The following is a 19,957-nucleotide window of genomic DNA, read 5'->3' as shown; positions in this document are numbered from 1 at the left end:
ATGTAAATAAAACTGTTCTTGGGTTTCATATAAAAATACTGTTCCTTGAAGAACGGGGCAGTTAGCAAAGGGTAGTGGTTCATTATTTTCTCCCTTTTGTGGGAACTTGCTATCTGTAAATTGCTTGCTCCAGTTCCAACGGTAGGACAATGATTTGTTTCAAAAGTACCAACCGTTTTTTGAGAAATAATCTTAATTTGTAGGTGCTTAGTGTGGTGATGTTTACAATGGCTGTATGATGCGATGTATATCCTTTGCTCAGTAGGTTGCCTTTGGGAGATCTATGTAAGCTAAGTATAATTTTTGTTTCTCAGAATGGTTGCTTTTGCTGCTAACTGCAAAATTTTACCCTCAAGCCTACAATTATTATCTCACAGACGAGATAGTAATGCATATCTATAAAGTCTTTAACTTGGTCTGGTTGTCATGGGTAAACTGAAGCAGAATGTTTGAGTAGGTAGTAATTCTGCTTAAAATGGGGCTGTCTTGACAAAAAAAAGATTCCTTTTAAATCTTCTGATAAAGTTCCATTTCAAATAAATTGTGCTTAGCCGTTCTGACTTGAATAAAAAAAGAATGCAGAAACTTAATGCATAGGAGGAGGTAAGAATATCCGATGTGTAATAAAACACTTACTAAAACTTGATTTGTGTCTTTTCCTGTCATCAGGATCAGTGTGATTTGCGACCACCAACTGCAATTCCTCCTGATCAAGAAGCTGATCAACCATTTCCAGTTACTAAGACCGAGCCAAGAGAGATTCTGGATGTGCCCATTCGGCGGCAGAGACACCAGGGTAAATGCATGAGGCCATTGCTAGTTTTATTTCACTGAGTTGTAGCTGTAGCCCAGTTTGAACAGATAGAGTGAGTCAGTGGTTTGGTTGAGGAAGATTGTGGTGGGGACATGGACAATGTTCCTGAGACTGATACCTAGCATGAGGGGAATGAGAAACTAGGTAGACTGGGCCCCGTAATTGTAGAATTTAAAAGAACAAATATAAAGATTTCTTGCCTTGGGTGCGTAGCATTGTCATAGTCATAGTCATAATCATACTTTATTGATCCTGGGGGAAATTGATTTTCGTTACAGTTGCACCATAAATAATAAATAGTAATAGAACCATAAATAGTTAAATAGTAATATGTAAATTATGCCAGTAAATTATGAAATAAGTCCAGGACCAGCCTATCGGCTCAGGGTGTCTGACCCTCCAAGGGAGGAGTTGTAAAGTTTGATGGCCACAGGCAGGAATGACTTTCTACGATGCTCAGTGCTGCATCTCGGAGGAATAAGTCTCTGGCTGAATGAACTCCTGTACCCACCCAGTACATTATGTAGTGGATGGGAGACATTGACCAAGATGGCATGCAACTTAGACAGCATCCTCTTTTCAGACACCACCGTGAGAGAGTCCAGTTCCATCCCCACAACATCACTGGCCTTACGAATGAGTTTGTTGACTCTGTTGGTGTCTGCTACCCTCAGCCTGCTGCCCCAGCACACAACAGCAAACATGATAGCACTGGCCACCACAGACTCGTAGAACATCCTCAGCATCATCCGGCAGATGTTAAAGGACCTCAGTCTCCTCAGGAAATAGAGATGGCTCTGACCCTTCTTGTAGACAGCCTCAGTGTTCTTTGACCAGTCCAGTTTATTGTCAATTCATATCCCCAGGTATTTGTAATCCTCCACCATTGGGGCACATAGTCTCAAAATAAAAAGTCCTGACATTCAGAATTTAGATGAGAAGAGATTCTTCATAGAGGATCAGGTGCTTGAGTACGTCAAAGACTGAAATTGATTTTGAGCAGTAAACAAATATGGGATTAACATATCATAATGAAAATCAGTGAGGGGATTGAATGGTCTATGCCTGTTTCTGTTTAAAATGTTCCTGTCATCCTCTGAAAATAAATGTTCTGCAGTGCATTTCTTTAGTACCAGACAAAGTAATTGTTTTCATCCACATTCCTTGTAGAATCGTCAGAACTGGCAAGTGCAGCTCTTTTTTGTTGTGTCCTTGTTCTTTTATATCTAGCTTTCTTTCACGTTGCAACGTGCTCACTCTGCAAAGAGCATAGGACTAAATCGAGCATTTAGTAAAGCCAAACTAGAAACACGAGGGAAGCTTGAACTCCTTGTGTTTCTTAGCCTTTGTAAAATGTTTGTTGTGGGTGGAAATGAATAGCGAGGGTTTGGGATAGGGTTGATTAATGATTCATGTTCAAACATTTAATGCAATGTGCAATAATTACATTTGTAAGTGAATTTACAAGAGGTAATTTTTACTTTGTATATTTTTAAAACTGCTGCTTGTAAAGCTCTTCATGATTTTTGTTCGTGTGATTGCAGGAGATGTTGAACCTGACCACTTTGCTTCTATGGGTGACTTCATTCAGGCAAGACCGGCCATTAGAAATTCATTGAGAACAAAACCAACAGGAACTACAACAACGTTTAGACAGGGCAGTGGTGCCCAGACGTCTGTAACAAGCCAAGATGCAGAAACCATTGCTCCAAACAACAGTACGGCCAGGATTTCCAACAGAGAAGCACCTGAGCTGGGGAGGAGGGTCCGCAAACCTCTGGAATTGTCAAGAGATTCCCTTCGTCCTATAGCAGATGTTTTTCCAGAAAGCTACAAACCTTCTTTTCACCAACCACGTGTTGCTCGACCCAGGTGAAGCGATTTATACTAGTAAAAAGTAGATAAACATCTTGACTGTGTTTAACAACATTATTCTATTTGCCAAAGCCATAAAAATGGATAGTTTTATTTTCTAGCCATCTATTGACATGTATTGAAATGCCATAGTATTAGAAAGGGATTAAAAAAAGCCTTCCTAATTTAGTGGCCATTGTATTGTAACTGAATGTTTCACTGTGCACCAGGTGATCTGTGAATTTTGTTTCTAACTGTTATCAACTTCCCTTCTCTTCACTGAAACATAACATTTGCAAAGGCTAAGAAACACATTAATTTCAAGTTCCCCAGTGTTTCCAGTTCAGTTTTACTAAAAGCTCAATTTAATCCTTTTCATTTGTGCTGTTTGCTTGAGGACAGGCTTGGGGTTCTGATGCTTGCCAGTGTTAGATCACCTGATAATACTCATTAGCTATTTGGACTAGATCCAATTCTCTTCCTGCACCCGAAGTTGTCCTGTCCAATATCCTTGGAGAACAGGGTTCAAAATTGTGCAGTAAGCCAGAGAAGTTAAATCTTTGGAGCAGGAAATCAGTTCTGATTTCTAAAGTGTTTTTTTTTTTAAATCTAATGATCATGTTTGGTGAACTTAATATGCATGTCAGGTAAGAATGCCAGGGCTATGAAGTCTTAGTGGTTGCAAAGCCTTTTCTGTCTTGGTACAAGTTTTTATCATGGAGAATGTCAATTAAAGATGGAGTTGTCCATCAACACACAGGAAAAGCCACCACTTTGTGTACAGCTCGTCCCATCTCTCCTTTCCCATTCAAGCAGTGATCTATAGTTTGCGTTTTGAGCCATAACTGAAAGCACTGTTACCATCTTGTGAGGCCATGATGCTAACAGCCAATGCAAAAAAGATTTTGCTGCTCCTCCATTTTGTTATCTTTCCACTAATGGGGCCAGATTCTTTCCGTTTACCTATGTTAGTTAAACACATCTCTTGCATTTCTCCCTCACCTTTTCCCAATAATTCCATGCTTTCCCTATAACATTAGTCACTGCTCTGGAACTATTCCAGTAAATATTTTTCATGAAATATGCTGAGAATATGGTGGATATGCCCTCGTCTTATTGCTACCAAAATGGAGGAGGTGCAGGAGCCTGGAGACCCGCAATGAACAGCTTCCCTCCCCACCACTGTCAGATCTCTGAATGGTCCATGAACTGTTTTACTCCTTTTGGACTATTTGTGTTTTTAAATATATTTCTTATTATAACTTGCAGTAACTTTTATGTCTTGGAGTGTACTGCTGTGGCAAAACAAAATTCCTGACACACGTCAGTGATAACAAACCAGATTCGGATTCTGTGTACTAACATGGGCAAACTAGTATTTTGTGAAGGTTCATGACTTGCATTGTAGTCAGCCGCTGTTTATGAAAACTCGAATTCTTCATGAGGGGAAATTTCTTCACTCAGAGGGTTGAGAGTTTGGAACGAGCTGTCTGCACAAGTGGTGCAAGCTTAATTTCAATGTTTGAGATATTTGGATAGGTACATGGATGGTAGGGATACGGAGGGCTATGGTTCCAGTGCAGGTCAAGTGGGAGTAGGCAGTTTAAATGGTTCGGCACAGACTAGATGGCCAAAAGGGCCTGTTTTAATGACTCTAATTCAGTGTCTTTCTCAAGCTGCCGTTTATTTTCCAGGTTTGTGAACGTAAATATACTGGTCTCTCTCAGTTTGTGGAGCCCCTTTATGTAGTTTCCTCTACTAAAACTTGTACTTTTGCACTTTTGTTAAATTTTACCTGTCAGTCCATTCTGCCAGTCCACCCTGTGAACTACTTATACTGGCTCTTCAGAAGAGAGAGTAGAAGCTTGTGAGGAGACAAGACACTGCAGATGCTGCATTTGGAGCAGCAAGCAACTTGCTGGAGAAACTCAATGAGCTGAGCAGTGTCTTTTCCCCCAGTACAGATGCTACTGAAACCACCGAGTTCCTCCAGCAACACACATAAAAGTTGCTGGTGAACGCAGCAGGATGCTTTTGCTAAAAGATTAAGGGTTGACAAAGTTGCAGTTTTTTTGTGGGATTCACTTTATTTTGTGGTTATGTGTTTTGGCTCGTCTTCAGCATTTGGTACTATGATTGTATTTTAAAGTTTTGAATTTAATATCTGCTCCAAAAACCATTCCCTCTTCAGAACAAAAAAAGACTACTAACATAATCTGTAATAATTACACTGAGTGGCCTCAACAGGGGTAAATGGCTTTTGTATCACTGCAGGGTAGGCATACAAGCTCACTTCCAATGTGTGTGGCTGCATAGCTAAGAGCAATGCAGTTTAAGTTCTTAAATTCTTTTTATGAATTTCACAGAACTGTCCAGATTCATTTGGGTCCTAGTTTGTATCTAGCTTATATTAAAAGGAAACACGATGCCAAATATGCAGGCAGTTCTAAGATCCCTGTATGAAAGTTTTTATATGATAAAGTTTGTATTTTTGGAGCTTACACAATGTAGGAAAAGGACTAATCTGTCCAACTATTATTTCTAAGTGTGATTTGTTGATTCTTCTATTTATGTAGTTGTATGGGCCGATTCTTTGTTCTATTGAAAATAGAGCTGTCTGATTCTGGTATTGCTGAGTGTGCTCTACATTCCAGAGCATTGTTGGTCAGTAGGATTAGAATTTGTGTGCTTGCTCTTTGTGCCTCTTTGTAAGCTTTTGTTTTTCTTTCAATAGGATGACAGAAGTATCCAGGTTTTCTACGAATGCAGTTCCTGCTGCCTCTAGGAGCAGAGTTTCAGGAATGAAGGTATGAAATATTTGTGAAGGGAATCATTTCTGAGGAAATTTGGATGAAAACTAGAGAATGAAAATGAAATTGTTCTGGAATCTTGTGTGTTTGGCAGTGTTTTCTTTTATTGGTACTTTCTCTTTCCTGCTATGCAGATGTTCATCTGAATCTTATTCCATGTGGGAATGAGGCACCAACAAATCATAGGAAAACGTAATGGAGTAATCTTAAACACACAGCAGAAGCCAAAAGGGAGACTTTAATTGAAATATTTCAGGCTAGGTCAAGCTCATCATCTTCCCCTTCCATTTCTTAGGTGCCTTATTTCATTAATGTAGGTAAATGTGAGGTCATCAACTTTGGAAGGAAAAGAATAGGTCATATACTTTGTATTATTTAAATATAGGTCATATAGTGTTGGCGCGTGGTCAAGTGGTTAAGGCGTTCGTCTAGCGATTTGAAGGTCGCTAGTTCGAGCCTTGGCTGAGGCAGCGTGTGTGTCCTTGAGCAAGGCACTTAACCACACATTGGTCTGCAATGACACTGGTGCCAAGCTGTATGGGTCCTAATGCCCTTCCCTTGGACAACATCGGTGGCGTGGAGAGGGGAGACTTGCGGCATGGGCTTCCATACAACCTTGCCCAGGCCTGCGCCCTGGAAACCTTCCAAGCTGCAAATCCATGGTCTCATGAGAATAATGGATGCCTCTTTTTAAATAGTGAAAGATTGCAGCAAGATATTGTGCACAGAGATTTGGGAGTAATTGTGCTTGAATCTCAAAATGTTGGTTTGCAGATACAACAGGATATCAAGAAAGTAAATGGAATGTTGGCTTTCATTGCAATAGGGATTGAAGTTAAGAGCATGGAGGTTATACTACAACTGTACAGGTACTGGTGAGGCTGCCCTGGAGTACTGCGTGCAATTCTGGTCTCCTTGAGAAAAGACGTATTGGCATCTGGGTGATCCCAGAGATGAGACAGTCAGCCTTTGAGGAAAGGTGAAATCACCTGGGTCTATACTCAGTGGAATTCAGAGAATGAGAGGAGATGCTATGGAAACATGAAGTTATGAAAGAGATAAATTAGAGGCAGGAATGTTGTTTCCATTGGTAGATGAGACAAGAACTAGAGGACATTGCTTCAAGATTTGGGAGAATTGGTTTAGGATGGAAATGAGAAAGCTGTAGAGGCTACCTGATTGAATATATTTAAGACACAGATAGATTTTCTCGTAGGGAAAAGTCAGGTAGGTAGAGCTGAGGCTTCAACAACAAGATCAGCCATGATATTGGATGATAGAACAGGTTCAATGGGCCAGATGTCCAAATCCAGTTTCTAATTCTTATGTTCTTATACATTTCCCTTCAACACCATATGCACTTTCTACTTTTTTTCTGTCCATGTGAGTGACCAAAGCTAGTACAGGAAGTTTCATGTAATGCATATTTTCACATGGTAGCTAATGATGACTTCAGTTTTGTCAAAGTCAATAATGTGGGCCAGAACCTTTGGTTACCTGAATTTTGATGTATTCATCTATTGCTCGGTAATTGATCAATTCCAAGTGATATGAAATAATTCTTTACATTATATCGTCTAAACATACGAGTTAAATTTCTTTCACTGTCCATACTCATGTTATCCATCCCCTATCTCACAATCAACTCCTGCCCCAATTCCATAAGCTTTACATAATTCTTGAAAGCAGTTTGTAAGAAATATGAAGGACAAAGAACCTGCACTGATCTGAATGACTAGCTGTTACTCGGCAAACTGCTGTGACTTGGGTGTGAGAAATGCCCCAAGAACAATTGCCATGAAGTCTTGCAGGGTTTTGTAGAATTGTAACCATGAATTTTGAAGATTGTTGGGAAAGTTTGGTATATTGTACACTTTAATATTTATAAATGTGTTTTTGTTATATACAATAGAATATTGGGCTCAGTCAGCTTACTTAAGTAGAATATTTAAATGAAATGTCAGTCTTACAGCATTGAAACTGGCTGTTTAAACCCAACTTACCCGTACCAATCAAGATGACCATCTAAGCTGGACCCCTTTGGCCCACGTCAAACTTTTAAATCTTGCCTATTAATGTACCTGTCCAAATGTATTTTAAATGTTTTTTTTCTTGATACCTCTTGGCATTTATCCCATACACACACACACACACACACACACACACACACACACACACACACACACACACTACCCTCTGAGAAGTTGGCCCTTGGATTCCTTTTAAATCATTTCCCTTGGTGTTACGATGTGCCCTCCTCTCACATTATTATGCTCCAAGAAACAGAAGTCCAAACATGCCCAACCTCTTCCTTCAATTGACTCTGAAATTTAGATGATCTTGATTTTGATTTCTCCTTATGGTTCACTTAGAGTGGAATTGAGTCACACTGGGAGGTCAAATGTTGTGCCTGATTACTAATTTACTCTGGTCTTGGTGCCCTCACAGGGTTCCTAGCCAGTGATTTCTGGTGTGAAGTCTGTATGGGCACATCTGCTAATTTGCTTGCAAGTGCACACTGGGCTTACAACTATTAGCTGCTTAAAGTTATCAGAGAACATTGCTGACCAATGGAATTGTGCTCCACCACACTGAAGAGAATGTGTTAATAATTGCCAAGGAACACTCTCCATCTGAGTACTACATTACAGTTCTGGTTCCACATCACAAGAAAGATATGGCTTCAGAAGAAATTTAGGAAGATATTATCAGGATCTAAAAATTGGGCTGTTTTCCAAAGAAAATAGATGCTCAGGGAGATTTAAATGATATAAATGAGGGCTCAGATACAGTAAATAAAGTTCAAAGTAAATTTATTATCAAAGTACGTACATGTCACAATACACTACCCTGAGATTCATTTCCTTGTAGGCATTGACAGTCAAACAAAGAAATACAACAGAATCAATGAAAAACTACACACAAAGACTGACAAACAATGTGCAAAAGACGATAAACTCTGCAAATGCAAAAATAGGCAAATAATAAATAAATAAATAGTAAATAAGTAATACTGAAAACATGAGTTGCAGAGTGCTTGAAAGTGAGTCCATAGGTTGTGGACTCAGCTTAGTGAAGTTACCCACACTAGTTCAGGAGCTTCATGGTTGAAGGGTACTAACTGTTCCTGAACCTGATGGTTTGGGACCTAAGGTTCCTGTACCTCCTTCCCAAAAACTCGATTCCCTTAGTAAGAAAATCAAAAGCCAGGGAGTAGAGTGCAGAAATAGGAAAACAGTTATTCATGAAGTTGTAGGGATCTGGATCTCACTGCCTGAGGAGTTAGTGGAGGCAGAAATCTTCGTCACATTTAAACATTACATGGTTTAGCATGTATTTGGAGAGCTGTGATTGAAAGAGCTATAGCCCTAGTATTGGAAGGTGGGGTCAGGCTGGTAGTCCTTTCCATTGACAAACTGGGTCAGATGATGCCTTGTATGATAAATTTCTAATTGTAATCAATGTGATTGAAGCAAAACCCTTTGGGCAGTGGAAATCTGAAATAATAGCTGAAGATGCTGGAAATACTTAGCAACTCAGGCATTTTGTGAAAAAAGTTAATTAAGTTCTCATCAAAACTCAACTTGTTTAAAAACATGTCTTTTTTTCTCTATTGCAGCAAAATTTGCCAAAAACTAGGCCAGAAAATGCTGGAAAGGAAGAGGAGTGACAAACTGGGACTGAATTATACATTTCAATGCTGTCAAACTAAATTATCATTAATCCTAAACTCAGGACTTCTCTTTTCTTCCTATGCAAAGAAAATATCTAATTGTTTTAAGTGCTATTGTTTTATTTCCTTTTAACTTGGTTTTCATTAATTTTTTTTTACGCTACATGGACTTGTATGTTGTCGGCTCACTATCGGGCCCTCTACCACATAATAACTATATAAGTGAACAGATATTTAACTTAAGGTTAAAATGGAAAATTCTGCAAAAATGTTGCACGATCTGCTGGACATCTGAGGAGAGAATGTTTTGTTAGAACTAGGCTGGTGAAAGAACAAGTTTATGTGATTGGAAGTGGAAGGGGGAGGATGGAATGGAAAATAGTGCATGGAGGAAAAAGGTAAATGGGACAATGTAACCAAGGCTGTATAGAGGCAAGAAACTAAAGATGGGTCTAAAGAAATGGGGAAATCAATTATCTGCAATTATTGAACTCTAGTCTGGAATGCTGTCAGGTGGCTGCTTGGATTTCCAGTATTTTCCATGCACTGATGGTGGTTTGGGTATAATTTTGTGCAAATGAATGAGTGTCAGTTTGGGGAAGAAAATTCCTAAAGCTTATTTGACAGATCTTATTCCATTGCCACAGGGCCTGCTGTGGAAAGATTCCAAGGATAATCAGATGGTTAGAAAAGGGCTAGAAAGAGGCTCCCAACCTTTTTATGCCATGGACCAATACCATTAAGCAAGGGGTCTGTGAACCCCAGGTTGGGAAACCTTGGGCTAGTGAAAGGTTCAGCCATCAGAAAAATCCCAAACATTTTGGAAGAGATCTAGCAATCTGCTTTTGGCTGCATCTTGATATTGTTTTTGATTCATGATAATGTACAGTTGTCTTTTTATTTTGGGAGAAAACAGGAGTGTGCAAACCTTGTTGCATTATCATTTTGTTTTAGCTTATAGTTCCATGTGCTGCTCTTTCAAAATGCTTGCTCATTCTTCTATATGTATCATGCTCAATTTCTGCACTTTTCTTGCTTTGCAACCTGCTTACTACTAATCCTGCAATGCATCCCTTGTGCGTTCACTTTTTTTGTCTGTTTGACACTATGACCTTCCTCATACTATGCACTGATTATCATTTGTGGTCAGTGTGGGATTTATTGACAAATGATCTTTGACATTATAATGTCATAAAAGCTTTAATATATTGTGTAATTTGAGACTGCATATCCAGCAGACCTGTAGGCTGTATGTTTTCAACAGGCTGAAGCTTGCACAGATAGCATTTAAACAAAAATATGGGGGAAGTTTATTAGAACTGCATTTCTTTTCAAAATGGATTTAGGAATGTATTGCCTGTTAGAATTTAGAATCTTCTACTTTGATTGATGGAAAAAATTAATGTATGTGGAAGTTTAATAGTAGCAGTTTAGAACTGGTTAAAAACCTGGATTGGTGAACTAGCCTGCCCACCCCACCCCACCCCACATGTAGAGATGGGGAGAAGAGAGGACATGTAGCTCAGCATTTTGCTTGAAGGCAAATATTAAAAATCTCTTTAAGTGGAAAAAAATGTAGGCTTAACTGTGGTGCTTAGCAGTGGGAAGAGGGAAAAATGTTAAACAAGTGCAACGTACAAAGTGCTGAAAGAACTCAGCAAGTCAGGCAGTACTCTGCACAATTCAGAAGATGCATTTGAGGAAGGAGAAAACCTTGCCCATTTGCAAATAAGAAGTGTGTTCCAATTGGTATAGCCATATTAATATCTAAAGTTTGTATCGGTCCATAAATAGAAATGAACTCTTTAGGTTATATTTGTGGTTGTACTGTAGCATTGCTATTTTGGGTATTGTGTAAGCATGTCTCTGTTGCAACCTGTTAAGTGTTGGAGGAAATAGTTAGTTAACCATCTTGCTTTTTTTCAAAATATAAAAAGAATACCTCTTGCCTCCCAGAGTAGTAATTCCCATTAAGATGATTGGTAACCATTCTTACTATGGTCAGGAAAAGGGAAATTTGTAAGCACTTTTTATATTGAATTAGGAGATAACTTTTAGATTTATAAAATTCTTTGAAAGGTGGAAGGTCTGCTTTAAGGAATGTGTAAAGGAATTAGAGGTTTGTTTGTCTTTGTGCTGATTCCACAACGAGAAAACTGAAGGACCTTTTAAAACTTTGTACATAATCTAATGGTTATAAGTTCATTCCTAACATGTTTTTCACATGCACTCTTTTCAAAATGCAAGGTATGTTCAGAAGTACTTGTGTTCCAACTGGCCATTATGTGCTCCCAGTTTGACTGCCTCTTGCTGCTTGACCATGTATATTTTGGGAACCATTAAAGTTATTGCTTTTAATTAGACTACTTTTGTTAACAGATTAGTCAATTCACAATAAGGTTGGAAATTAATGACTGTCAGTTTATGGTCTCAAGTTGCTGGATGTATAAAGCAGCACTCCCTTTCTGAAAGGATGTATTTCACTGTCATTTCCTCTGTGTCAGCCACTCATGAAACAACCACTGGTTTTACATCTATATTGTAATTATACATTATTAGTTTGCAATATGCGATACAAAAATGTTCTCTTCCCCCCCCCCCACCCTATTTCTTACCTATAGTTTTCATTCTTAAAGAGTGGAATAACTGATGGTGTTATGAGGAGGGGCTTACTAGCTTGGGGTACTACATTCCCCAAACCGATCAATTAGAATTAATTCCATAAGACATAGGAACAGAATTAGGCCATTGGCCCCATCAAGTCCGCTCTGCCACTCAATCATGGTTGATCCTTTTTCTCCCCCCTCAGCCCCACTCACCGCCTTCTCCCCGTAATCTATCAAGCCCTGTCCAATCAAGAACATGTCAAGCTCTGCCTTAAATACATCCAATGACCTGGCCTCCACAGCGACCTGTAACAAATTCCACAAACTCACCACCCTCTGGCTAAAAAAATTTCTCTGCATCTGTTTTAAATGGACATCCATTTTTCCTGAAGCTGTGCCCTCTTGTCCTAGACTACCCTACCACGGGAAACTTCCTTTCCACATCTATTGTATAGGCCTTTTAACACTAGCGAGGTTTCCATGAAATCCCACTCTTATAAATTCCAGTGAGTACAGGCCCAAAGCCATGAATTGTTCCTTGTATGATTAACTCTTTCATTCCTGGAATCATCCTTCTGAAGTACCTCTGAACCTGCTCCTTCTCCAATGCCAGCACATCTTTATTTGTATAAGGAGCCCAGAACTATTCATGATACTCAAGGTGAGGCCTTATAAAGCCTCAGCATCACGTCCCTGCTCTTATATTCTAGACCTCTTGAAATGAGTGCTAACATTGCATTTGCCTTCCTCACCACTGGCTCAACCTGCAAGTTAACCTTTAGGGTGTTCTGCATAAGGATCCCAAGTCTCTTTTCATCTCAGAGTTTTGGATTTTCTTCCCATTTAGAAAATAGTTTGCACATTTATTGCTTATACCAAAGTGCATTAATTTCATTTGCCACTTTCTTGTCCGTTCTCCTAATCGTCTAAGACCTTCTGCAGCCGCCTTGTTTCCACAACACTACCTGCTCCTCCACCAATCTTCGTATCACCTGCAAACTTGACAGCAAAAGCCATCTATTCCATCATGTAAATCATTGTTTAAATTTATACTAATTGTAGTGCAATTCTTTGATTTTAAGGTTTTTAAACTCTGAATATTGTTTGAAGGGGTGGTGGTGGTAATTAACAGTTATTATGTATACCTGTGATTCCCCAGTGGGGTGTGGAGAAATGATACGGTAATGATCCTGGTTGGTGAAATGCCTTTAAGAGCAGTATACTTGCAGTCATTTTATTTTGATGGCTGTCCTGAATTTACCTCATGGCATTTTTTGTCTAATTTATTGCACCAGCACTTTGATCTTTACCATTAACATTTACCTTGCTCTCTCCCCTCATGACCACCATTGTTGCTTTAAAATCTGAACCACATACCTTCATGTTCCCTGAATTAGCAAAACAGTACACAATTACACTGCACATTGTGTGAACTGAGCTAAATGACAAACAGTCCTTTTAAATAGATAAAAATTGTCTCATTCCATTATATCAGCAGCACTTTGAACTGTGAAACCTTATACTTTTTAAAATTAGACAACTAACACAATGTTGGAGGAACTCAGCGTGTCAGACAGCATCTTTGGAAATGAAGGAATAGTCAACATTTCAGGGTGAAACTCCTCTTCAGGACTGGAAAGGGGAAAGATGCCAGAATGAAAAGGTGGGGGAGGGGAAGGAGGCTAGGTAGTGATATGTGAAGCCAGGGGGGTAGGGACTAGAGAGGAAGGAATCTAATGGGAGAGGAGGGTGGACCGGGGGGGGGTGGGGTGGGGAAGAGATAGATTGATGAGAAGTGGGAGGAAGCCAGAATGGGGAATAGAAGAAGAGGGAAAGGGGAGGGATTTTTTTTAACCAGAAGGCTGGAGACTATCCAGTCAGAATATGAAGTGGCCCTCCTCCTGCGAGTGGCCTTATTGTGGCACAAGACGAGGCCATGTCTGAACAGGAACAGGGATTCAAATAGTTGGCCACAGAGAAATTCCATTTTTGGTGGATGGGGCGGAGGTGCTCGATGAAGTGGTCCCCCAATTTACGATGAATCTCATCAATGTAGAGGAGGCAGTGTTGGGAGCACTGGATACAATAGATGATCCCAACAGACTTACGGGTGATACGTTGCCTCAGCTGGAAGTTATGTTTGGGGCCCTGAATGGAGGTGAGGGAGGTGGTGAATGGGCAGGTGTCATACTTTGGCCACTTGCAGGATGCAGTCACATCTTCCCAGCACCTTACCAGGGATAGATTTCATCCTGTCTTTGCTTACCATCCCATGAGCCTCTGCATTCCACACAATCCTCTGCAACTTCCACCATCTCCAGTGGGCCCCTACCACTAAATACATCTTTACCTGCTCTCTCCTCTCCTCCCCCGACTCCACACACAGAGGAATTGCTCATTTTCCCCCTTCCAGCACTTTCCCCTGCAAGTGACCAAAGTGCTACACTTGCCCATTCAGGACCCCAACGAGTCCTTCCGGGTGAGGCAACAGTTCATTTCCGGATCTGTTGGGGTCACCTCCTTCACATTGGTGAGACCCATTGTAAACTAGGGGACTGCTTTGTCAAGCACGCACTTCTGTTCCATCTGCCAGAAGTGGAATTTCCCAGTGGCCAACCATTTTATTTTCTATTCCCATGCCGACGTGCCAGTCCATGGCTTCCTGTTGTGCTGTGATGAGACCACTCTCAGGGTGAAGCAGCACCACTCTGTATTCAGTCTGGATAGCCTTCAGTCTGATGGCTTGAACATTAACTTCTCCTGATATTTTTTTCCTCCTCCTCTTCACAACTCTGGCCTCTTGCCCTTCTCACCTGCCTATCACTTCCCACTGATGACCCTCCTCCTTCCCCCTTCCTTTCCAGTCCTGAAGGTGTATCTTGGCCCGAAACATTAACTGTTTACTTTGTTATTCTCCCTGCATTTTGTGTGTGTGTTCTGGATTTCCAGCATCTACAGAATCTCTTGTTTAGATAACTAACTGTACTGATTTACAGTATAATAAATGAGGGTTGCTTTCATGAAATTGTGATTAGCTTCTTTAAAATATGCAAGACCAAATTTTCACTAATTATAAATACCAAGATGGACCATGCATAAGTGCCATCCCAGTGCTGCCGTGAGCATGAAAACTCCTTTTATCATTCAATCTCACTTTTCAAGAAATCATCAAATACATTCCAAACTTTGAAGTCTTGAGTCCTGTCGTCTTTCTGACCTGTTATGACTTCCTTTTGGCCTGATTCTCCAACTACCTGTACACAGCCCCATGTCTCATTTCAGATATTTACACCAATCCCTTAAGCGCACTGATGCATTACTTAATGCTTCCTCTATTACTATATAAAGGTAGTTGTTCCTCGCAATGACAACTACAGAACAAAATATGTTTCAGATTTTTAATATGAATGTAATTCCCATTCATACATCACTGCTTTAAGTACCACTGCAGACAAGATCAACATTACAGATGATTTTAAGATGCATTCATAAATAATTGCAATAAATATACATCAATGACTGTACAGAGCACATTAACACCTGTATGTTGATATGTCTTTAAAAATTAAACTTCTGGATGCTCGCAGTAAAATGGAGCAGTTGTAGCAGCAGATTAACATCACCACAACCAGCACATCACTCTAACGGTAGGAACAAAGAGCCAGATCCACACAGGTATCAGTGTAAACTAAGGACAAGGGTAAGTGATTGTTCAAGCAACAATATAATGCACATCTGTCTAAAGAAACAGCTGGCCATGTTGTTGTTTGAACTTCATGAAACTACAGAAAACAATTTCTAATTTAAGCACTGGATTAAGACTAACCTATCAAATGCATTCATGTCATTGTGTTTTTTTTATTTTAAAAGTGAAGGGTTAATTACAGGGGTGCAACTCATACAATAAAAGGTATCGGTAAACAAAAGTTTGTTCCTGTCCATTCTATTTATCCCAATCAGTTGAATCTTGTTTCATAGGTGATGTTCACCAACCAGTCCAGTAGACACACTCAACATTTCACAGTACAGGAATCTTATTCCAGAACTTGCATGTGTACTATGTGTATAATTTGTGAAAACTGAAAAATAAACTGAGCACCAACCCTTGCAGTAGATCTCTGCGCTCTGTCTGCCAAACAACTATAATTACACAAAACCTTCATTCACTCACTCAGTTATTAAACAGAGCCTTCACTCATATACTTACAGGCCATCTGACCATTGCACAGCAAATGATGATGTACTCTACACCCTATAATAGATTACATTACACTATACTGTGTATCCAGCTGTGTGTGTATTCCTCAAGCCTCCTACCATGAGCTTTCAAACAAACATCCTGGACAACAAAGAGCTGGATTAAATCCAGCAACATTTACACATTCATGGCCCTTGAGACTATTCCTTCTCTCTTGCCATGTCCTTGATAGCCAGTAATAAACTGCTTTCCACAAACTGCCCAAGCTTTTGTGACTTCAGCTCTAATTCCATAAAAGTGCTCCTGATTAAACCCAGAATAACTTTAAAGGTAGTTTTAGTTCAAGTTTTATAAGCAATCTTGATAAATATAACATGTTGATGAGTATTACATCAGAACAAAACCTTTTATTTTGTCAACCCCATTTTCACAGCTCGATTTTTTAATATAAAGTAGAATGAGTGACCATTACAAGGAATAGTGGGATTATTAGCCAGGGTAGATCTTGATTTGAGGTTCCACACATTCTACATGACACATGGCTCCCACCCCCTTTCATAAACATACTAGGAACCCATAAGGACAAAAAGCTGCAAGAGGTTAATGTTCTACCTTCTAACCCTCAGTTAACTATTTATCCCAAGGGCTTCTTGGCTACTGGATCAATTCACAAGTTTACCCAGCAATAATCTATGAACTATATGACCGCAGAATTAAAACACTGTTTCAAGCATCTGCGAATTTAAACCCATAAAATTTGGGGCAGAAAGAACTTAAATATTTTTAATATATACAATTGAAGTGTAATTACAAAACATCACACATGCACTGCTGCACATACAATACACTGCCAAATTGAATGATAACACCTTTCCTCTTTACAGGTCTTCATTTCAAATATCAAAAAACATTCAGAAATTCAAAGAATTCTAATCCAGAACTAAATTTATGACTTCTATGGGATTCTCCATGGAAATGTATTAATGCTGTTCACTCTACGTCAGATAGCAGTAAATTCACCCAACCAGATTACGAAATGCAATGCTGGTTCCTTTCAATTTTAATATCTCAAAAAAGGTAATCTGCACAGACAGAGACTGCTAGCTATTTTCACTCCAGACGATGTGCTTTCCACTTCTACTTAACTCCCCTCTTCCAAATCCTAAACACAATTAAGTTGACTGGCTAGGACAAAAGCACTGGGAATGATGAGCAATAATATCAAATCCATGACACCAGTTCAACATCTCCTCAAGCAGCACAGTTGTCAATGTGCCCTAAAACAAATGGCACTAAGGATACAGTTAACCAAGCTACTGTTCAATGAGTTCTGAAACTTCCATGCATAATTATTAAACAGTACAAAATATTATTTCAAAACGGCCACCAAGTTAGACTTGAGAAGCTTACCATGTCATATGGAATTAGGACAAAAATTCCAGTGTATGCGACTGCGGGGTGAAGATTTGCATGTAACTCAGGCTATTTTCAAAGCAAATTTCAAATCAAAGCCACAGCAGGATTATTTCATTTTTCATTAATTGGAGTTCATGCTGTTGCTTTGGAGTGTGTATTTAATAAAAATTCAAAAATGGCAATTGGACTTGATTTAGGGCTTACAATCCATTCTTCAATCTGCTGTGACAGAAGCCAGCTTTAACTGTGCTGAAGGCAGACAATGGGGGGAAAAAAAAGCAAGTAATTCTAGACCACACTCACGCATATCTTAGTCATTTGTTAATGCAACAGTGTCCCAGAGAGTAACTATTTAGCCAGCAGGGGATGTAATTTGAAAGTCTAACACAGGTTTAAACAAAAATGGTGAGTTAAAACCACCAACTGTTTCAGCAACTAATCCCTTGATGCAAAATAAAATTTCTGGTCAACTGCCACAATACTACGCACTTCAAATCTCATCACCAGGTTCCACTGAATTGATCCATTCCAGGTTGTTCATAAGTAGAAAATAAATAACCAATAAATTCCCCTGTCCAGCTCTAGTCCAAGGCTCTTCCTCTTATTTCAAAACACCTTAAAACCACTGAGAACAGGGAACAGAGCATGAAAGTATTTGTAGCCAAGGATGCAGTCAGTGTGACAGAATCCATCAAAATGAGGCAAGGACATTTGAGAGACTCGATGAAGAAGTCTGGCACGTGCTGATCCAATATACCAAAAGTACACACACTTTTGGTTTGGATGGTGGGGAGGGGAAAGGAGAAAAGGGGAGGCAGCCAAGGTCACATGATTCATACATATCCACCTACAACTAAAAGTTTCTTAGCGGGTAGGTAGAGGTAAGCTTTCCTGTACACCAATCACAACATATTAACTTTGGAGCATTTCAGTTCTGTTGCATGTGATACATTTGACATTTTAGAAGCCAAACTTGATCCTGAATGTTGGCGTCCTCTGTGTAATTTTCACAAGCAAAAGCGGTAACTTTTCCCTCAGTTGTGACAGTAGGTAAAATTCTGCTCCAAAGTTAAGATTACAAATATAAAACAGTAATTCTACAATCAACTAATATTCTGTTTGAACACAAGTGTTTGTGTTTTAAATTTACAGTAACATACTCTGCTGTTGTGGTGAAAGCACCATACACTCTTGGAATAGCTGCTTAACAAGACAGCAACACACCATTTTTAGTCCATCAATAGAAATGGAAATTTACAAAAAGAAAGTTTGCACCAGAGTGGAAGCATTTTGCTCGAGGCATGTTCAGGATGAACTGCTCCGGACTATGGCTCAGACTCCATCTGTACTTCCACCCCAATTCCTTTATTTCTTTCTTAAAAGCAGGGTTAAGGAGGTTCTCGGGCATCACCATGTGTTGTGAAAGGATGTGGAAACTCTGGGTGCAACCTGCTCAGCCGCTGAGAGGGTCTTCACGGTAGTGGATGGCATAACGGAGCTTTTCCAGCATTATATCAAGCGAGGAATACTGAGGAAGTTTGATCATGAACATACAAGTTTCCACCCTGATGTATCGGGAATCTGGTGAACCTGTGCGTCAATGCGAAAAGAAGGAATAAAACAGTCAAGTTAAAAAATATGTGTAACTGCAAACCAAACTTTCTGATCACGTGGTATTTTACTCCTGTACAATATATTCAAAGGATTCAAAGTACATTTATTAATAAAGTATGTATGCAGTGTACAACCCTGAGATTTGCCTTCCCCACAGCCATGAAACAAAGAAAAACCATGGAACCCATTCAATGAAAAAACATCAACCTGTCCCTCCCTCACACACAAAAATATTGATCAAACGGCAACAAAATTGAGCAAAAACACAGAATATAAAACATGAAATCAAAAGGCATGTTTGAGTTCTGCTGTGTTCATTATCTGCAGGCCACTCCTATTCAAAAATCGCCTAATATAACAAACAGGAGCGACCAGAAAACAGAACACATGATAATGTGAATTAGACTCCAATCTACAAACCGTGTTGAATAAACCTTGCTCCCACACCATACTCCAATAGGGGGGGGGGGGTGGAGGGGAAGTGGGAGGGGGTGAGGGGGTGGAAGAAGGGGGAGGGGTAAGTGTGGGGAGAAAGGAAGGGGGGGAGACAGGGAGATCACTCGAACACAAGTACTTTCCCTTGCTGGTTTTGTCATTCATCAGAATGTATGTACCACTTTTATCATCTGAACTTAACGTCAGTCCTTAATTTCCTTAGTACAAGAGACTTGGCAATGTGTGCATAGTTGTTCGTAAAATTCATTGTCAGAGGACTGTGGAGGCCAAGTCATTGGGTATATTTAAAGCACAAATTGATAGGTTCTTGGTTGGTAAGGGGTTTAAAGATTATAAGAAAAGGTGGGAGAATGGGGCTGAATGGAAAAAAAGCAGCCATGATTGAATGATAGAACAGACTCAGTAGGCTGAATGGCCTCATTCTGCTCCAAAAATCTTACGATTTTATTCCAGGACATCCTCTCTCTACAATACTGGAATATTCTCCTTTAATCACTGCTCCCATGCCTCCCCAAT

General features: G+C 39.6%; 2 protein-coding genes across 14 annotated transcripts in view; one reads left to right on the top strand and one right to left on the bottom strand.

Moving 5' to 3' along the window:
• Positions 1 to 11,514, top strand: part of LOC140190945 (TRAF-type zinc finger domain-containing protein 1-like) — a 57,550-nt gene extending 46,036 nt beyond the window's left edge. For all 3 annotated transcript variants that reach the window (XM_072247935.1, XM_072247936.1, XM_072247934.1), the window contains 4 exons: positions 670 to 796; positions 2,359 to 2,686; positions 5,403 to 5,475; positions 9,098 to 11,514. In XM_072247935.1, coding sequence (XP_072104036.1) covers positions 670 to 796; positions 2,359 to 2,686; positions 5,403 to 5,475; positions 9,098 to 9,148 — 579 coding nt within the window. In that variant the 3' untranslated portion in view covers positions 9,149 to 11,514. The remainder of the gene's footprint in view (positions 1 to 669; positions 797 to 2,358; positions 2,687 to 5,402; positions 5,476 to 9,097) is intronic.
• A 2,841-nt stretch (positions 11,515 to 14,355) lies between these two features.
• Positions 14,356 to 19,957, bottom strand: part of LOC140190944 (probable E3 ubiquitin-protein ligase HECTD4) — a 292,655-nt gene continuing 287,053 nt past the window's right edge. For 10 of the 11 annotated variants that reach the window (XM_072247927.1, XM_072247930.1, XM_072247924.1 and 7 more), the window contains one exon: positions 14,356 to 18,961. In XM_072247927.1, coding sequence (XP_072104028.1) covers positions 18,825 to 18,961 — 137 coding nt within the window. In that variant the 3' untranslated portion in view covers positions 14,356 to 18,824. The remainder of the gene's footprint in view (positions 18,962 to 19,957) is intronic. The other variant, XM_072247931.1, reaches the window with a different exon arrangement.

Source organism: Mobula birostris, chromosome 31 (genome assembly GCF_030028105.1).
Source record: "Mobula birostris isolate sMobBir1 chromosome 31, sMobBir1.hap1, whole genome shotgun sequence".
NCBI lineage: Eukaryota > Metazoa > Chordata > Chondrichthyes > Myliobatiformes > Myliobatidae > Mobula > Mobula birostris.
The sequence above is the reverse complement of the archived record's forward strand: the minus strand, read 5'-3'. Positions and strand labels throughout refer to the sequence as shown.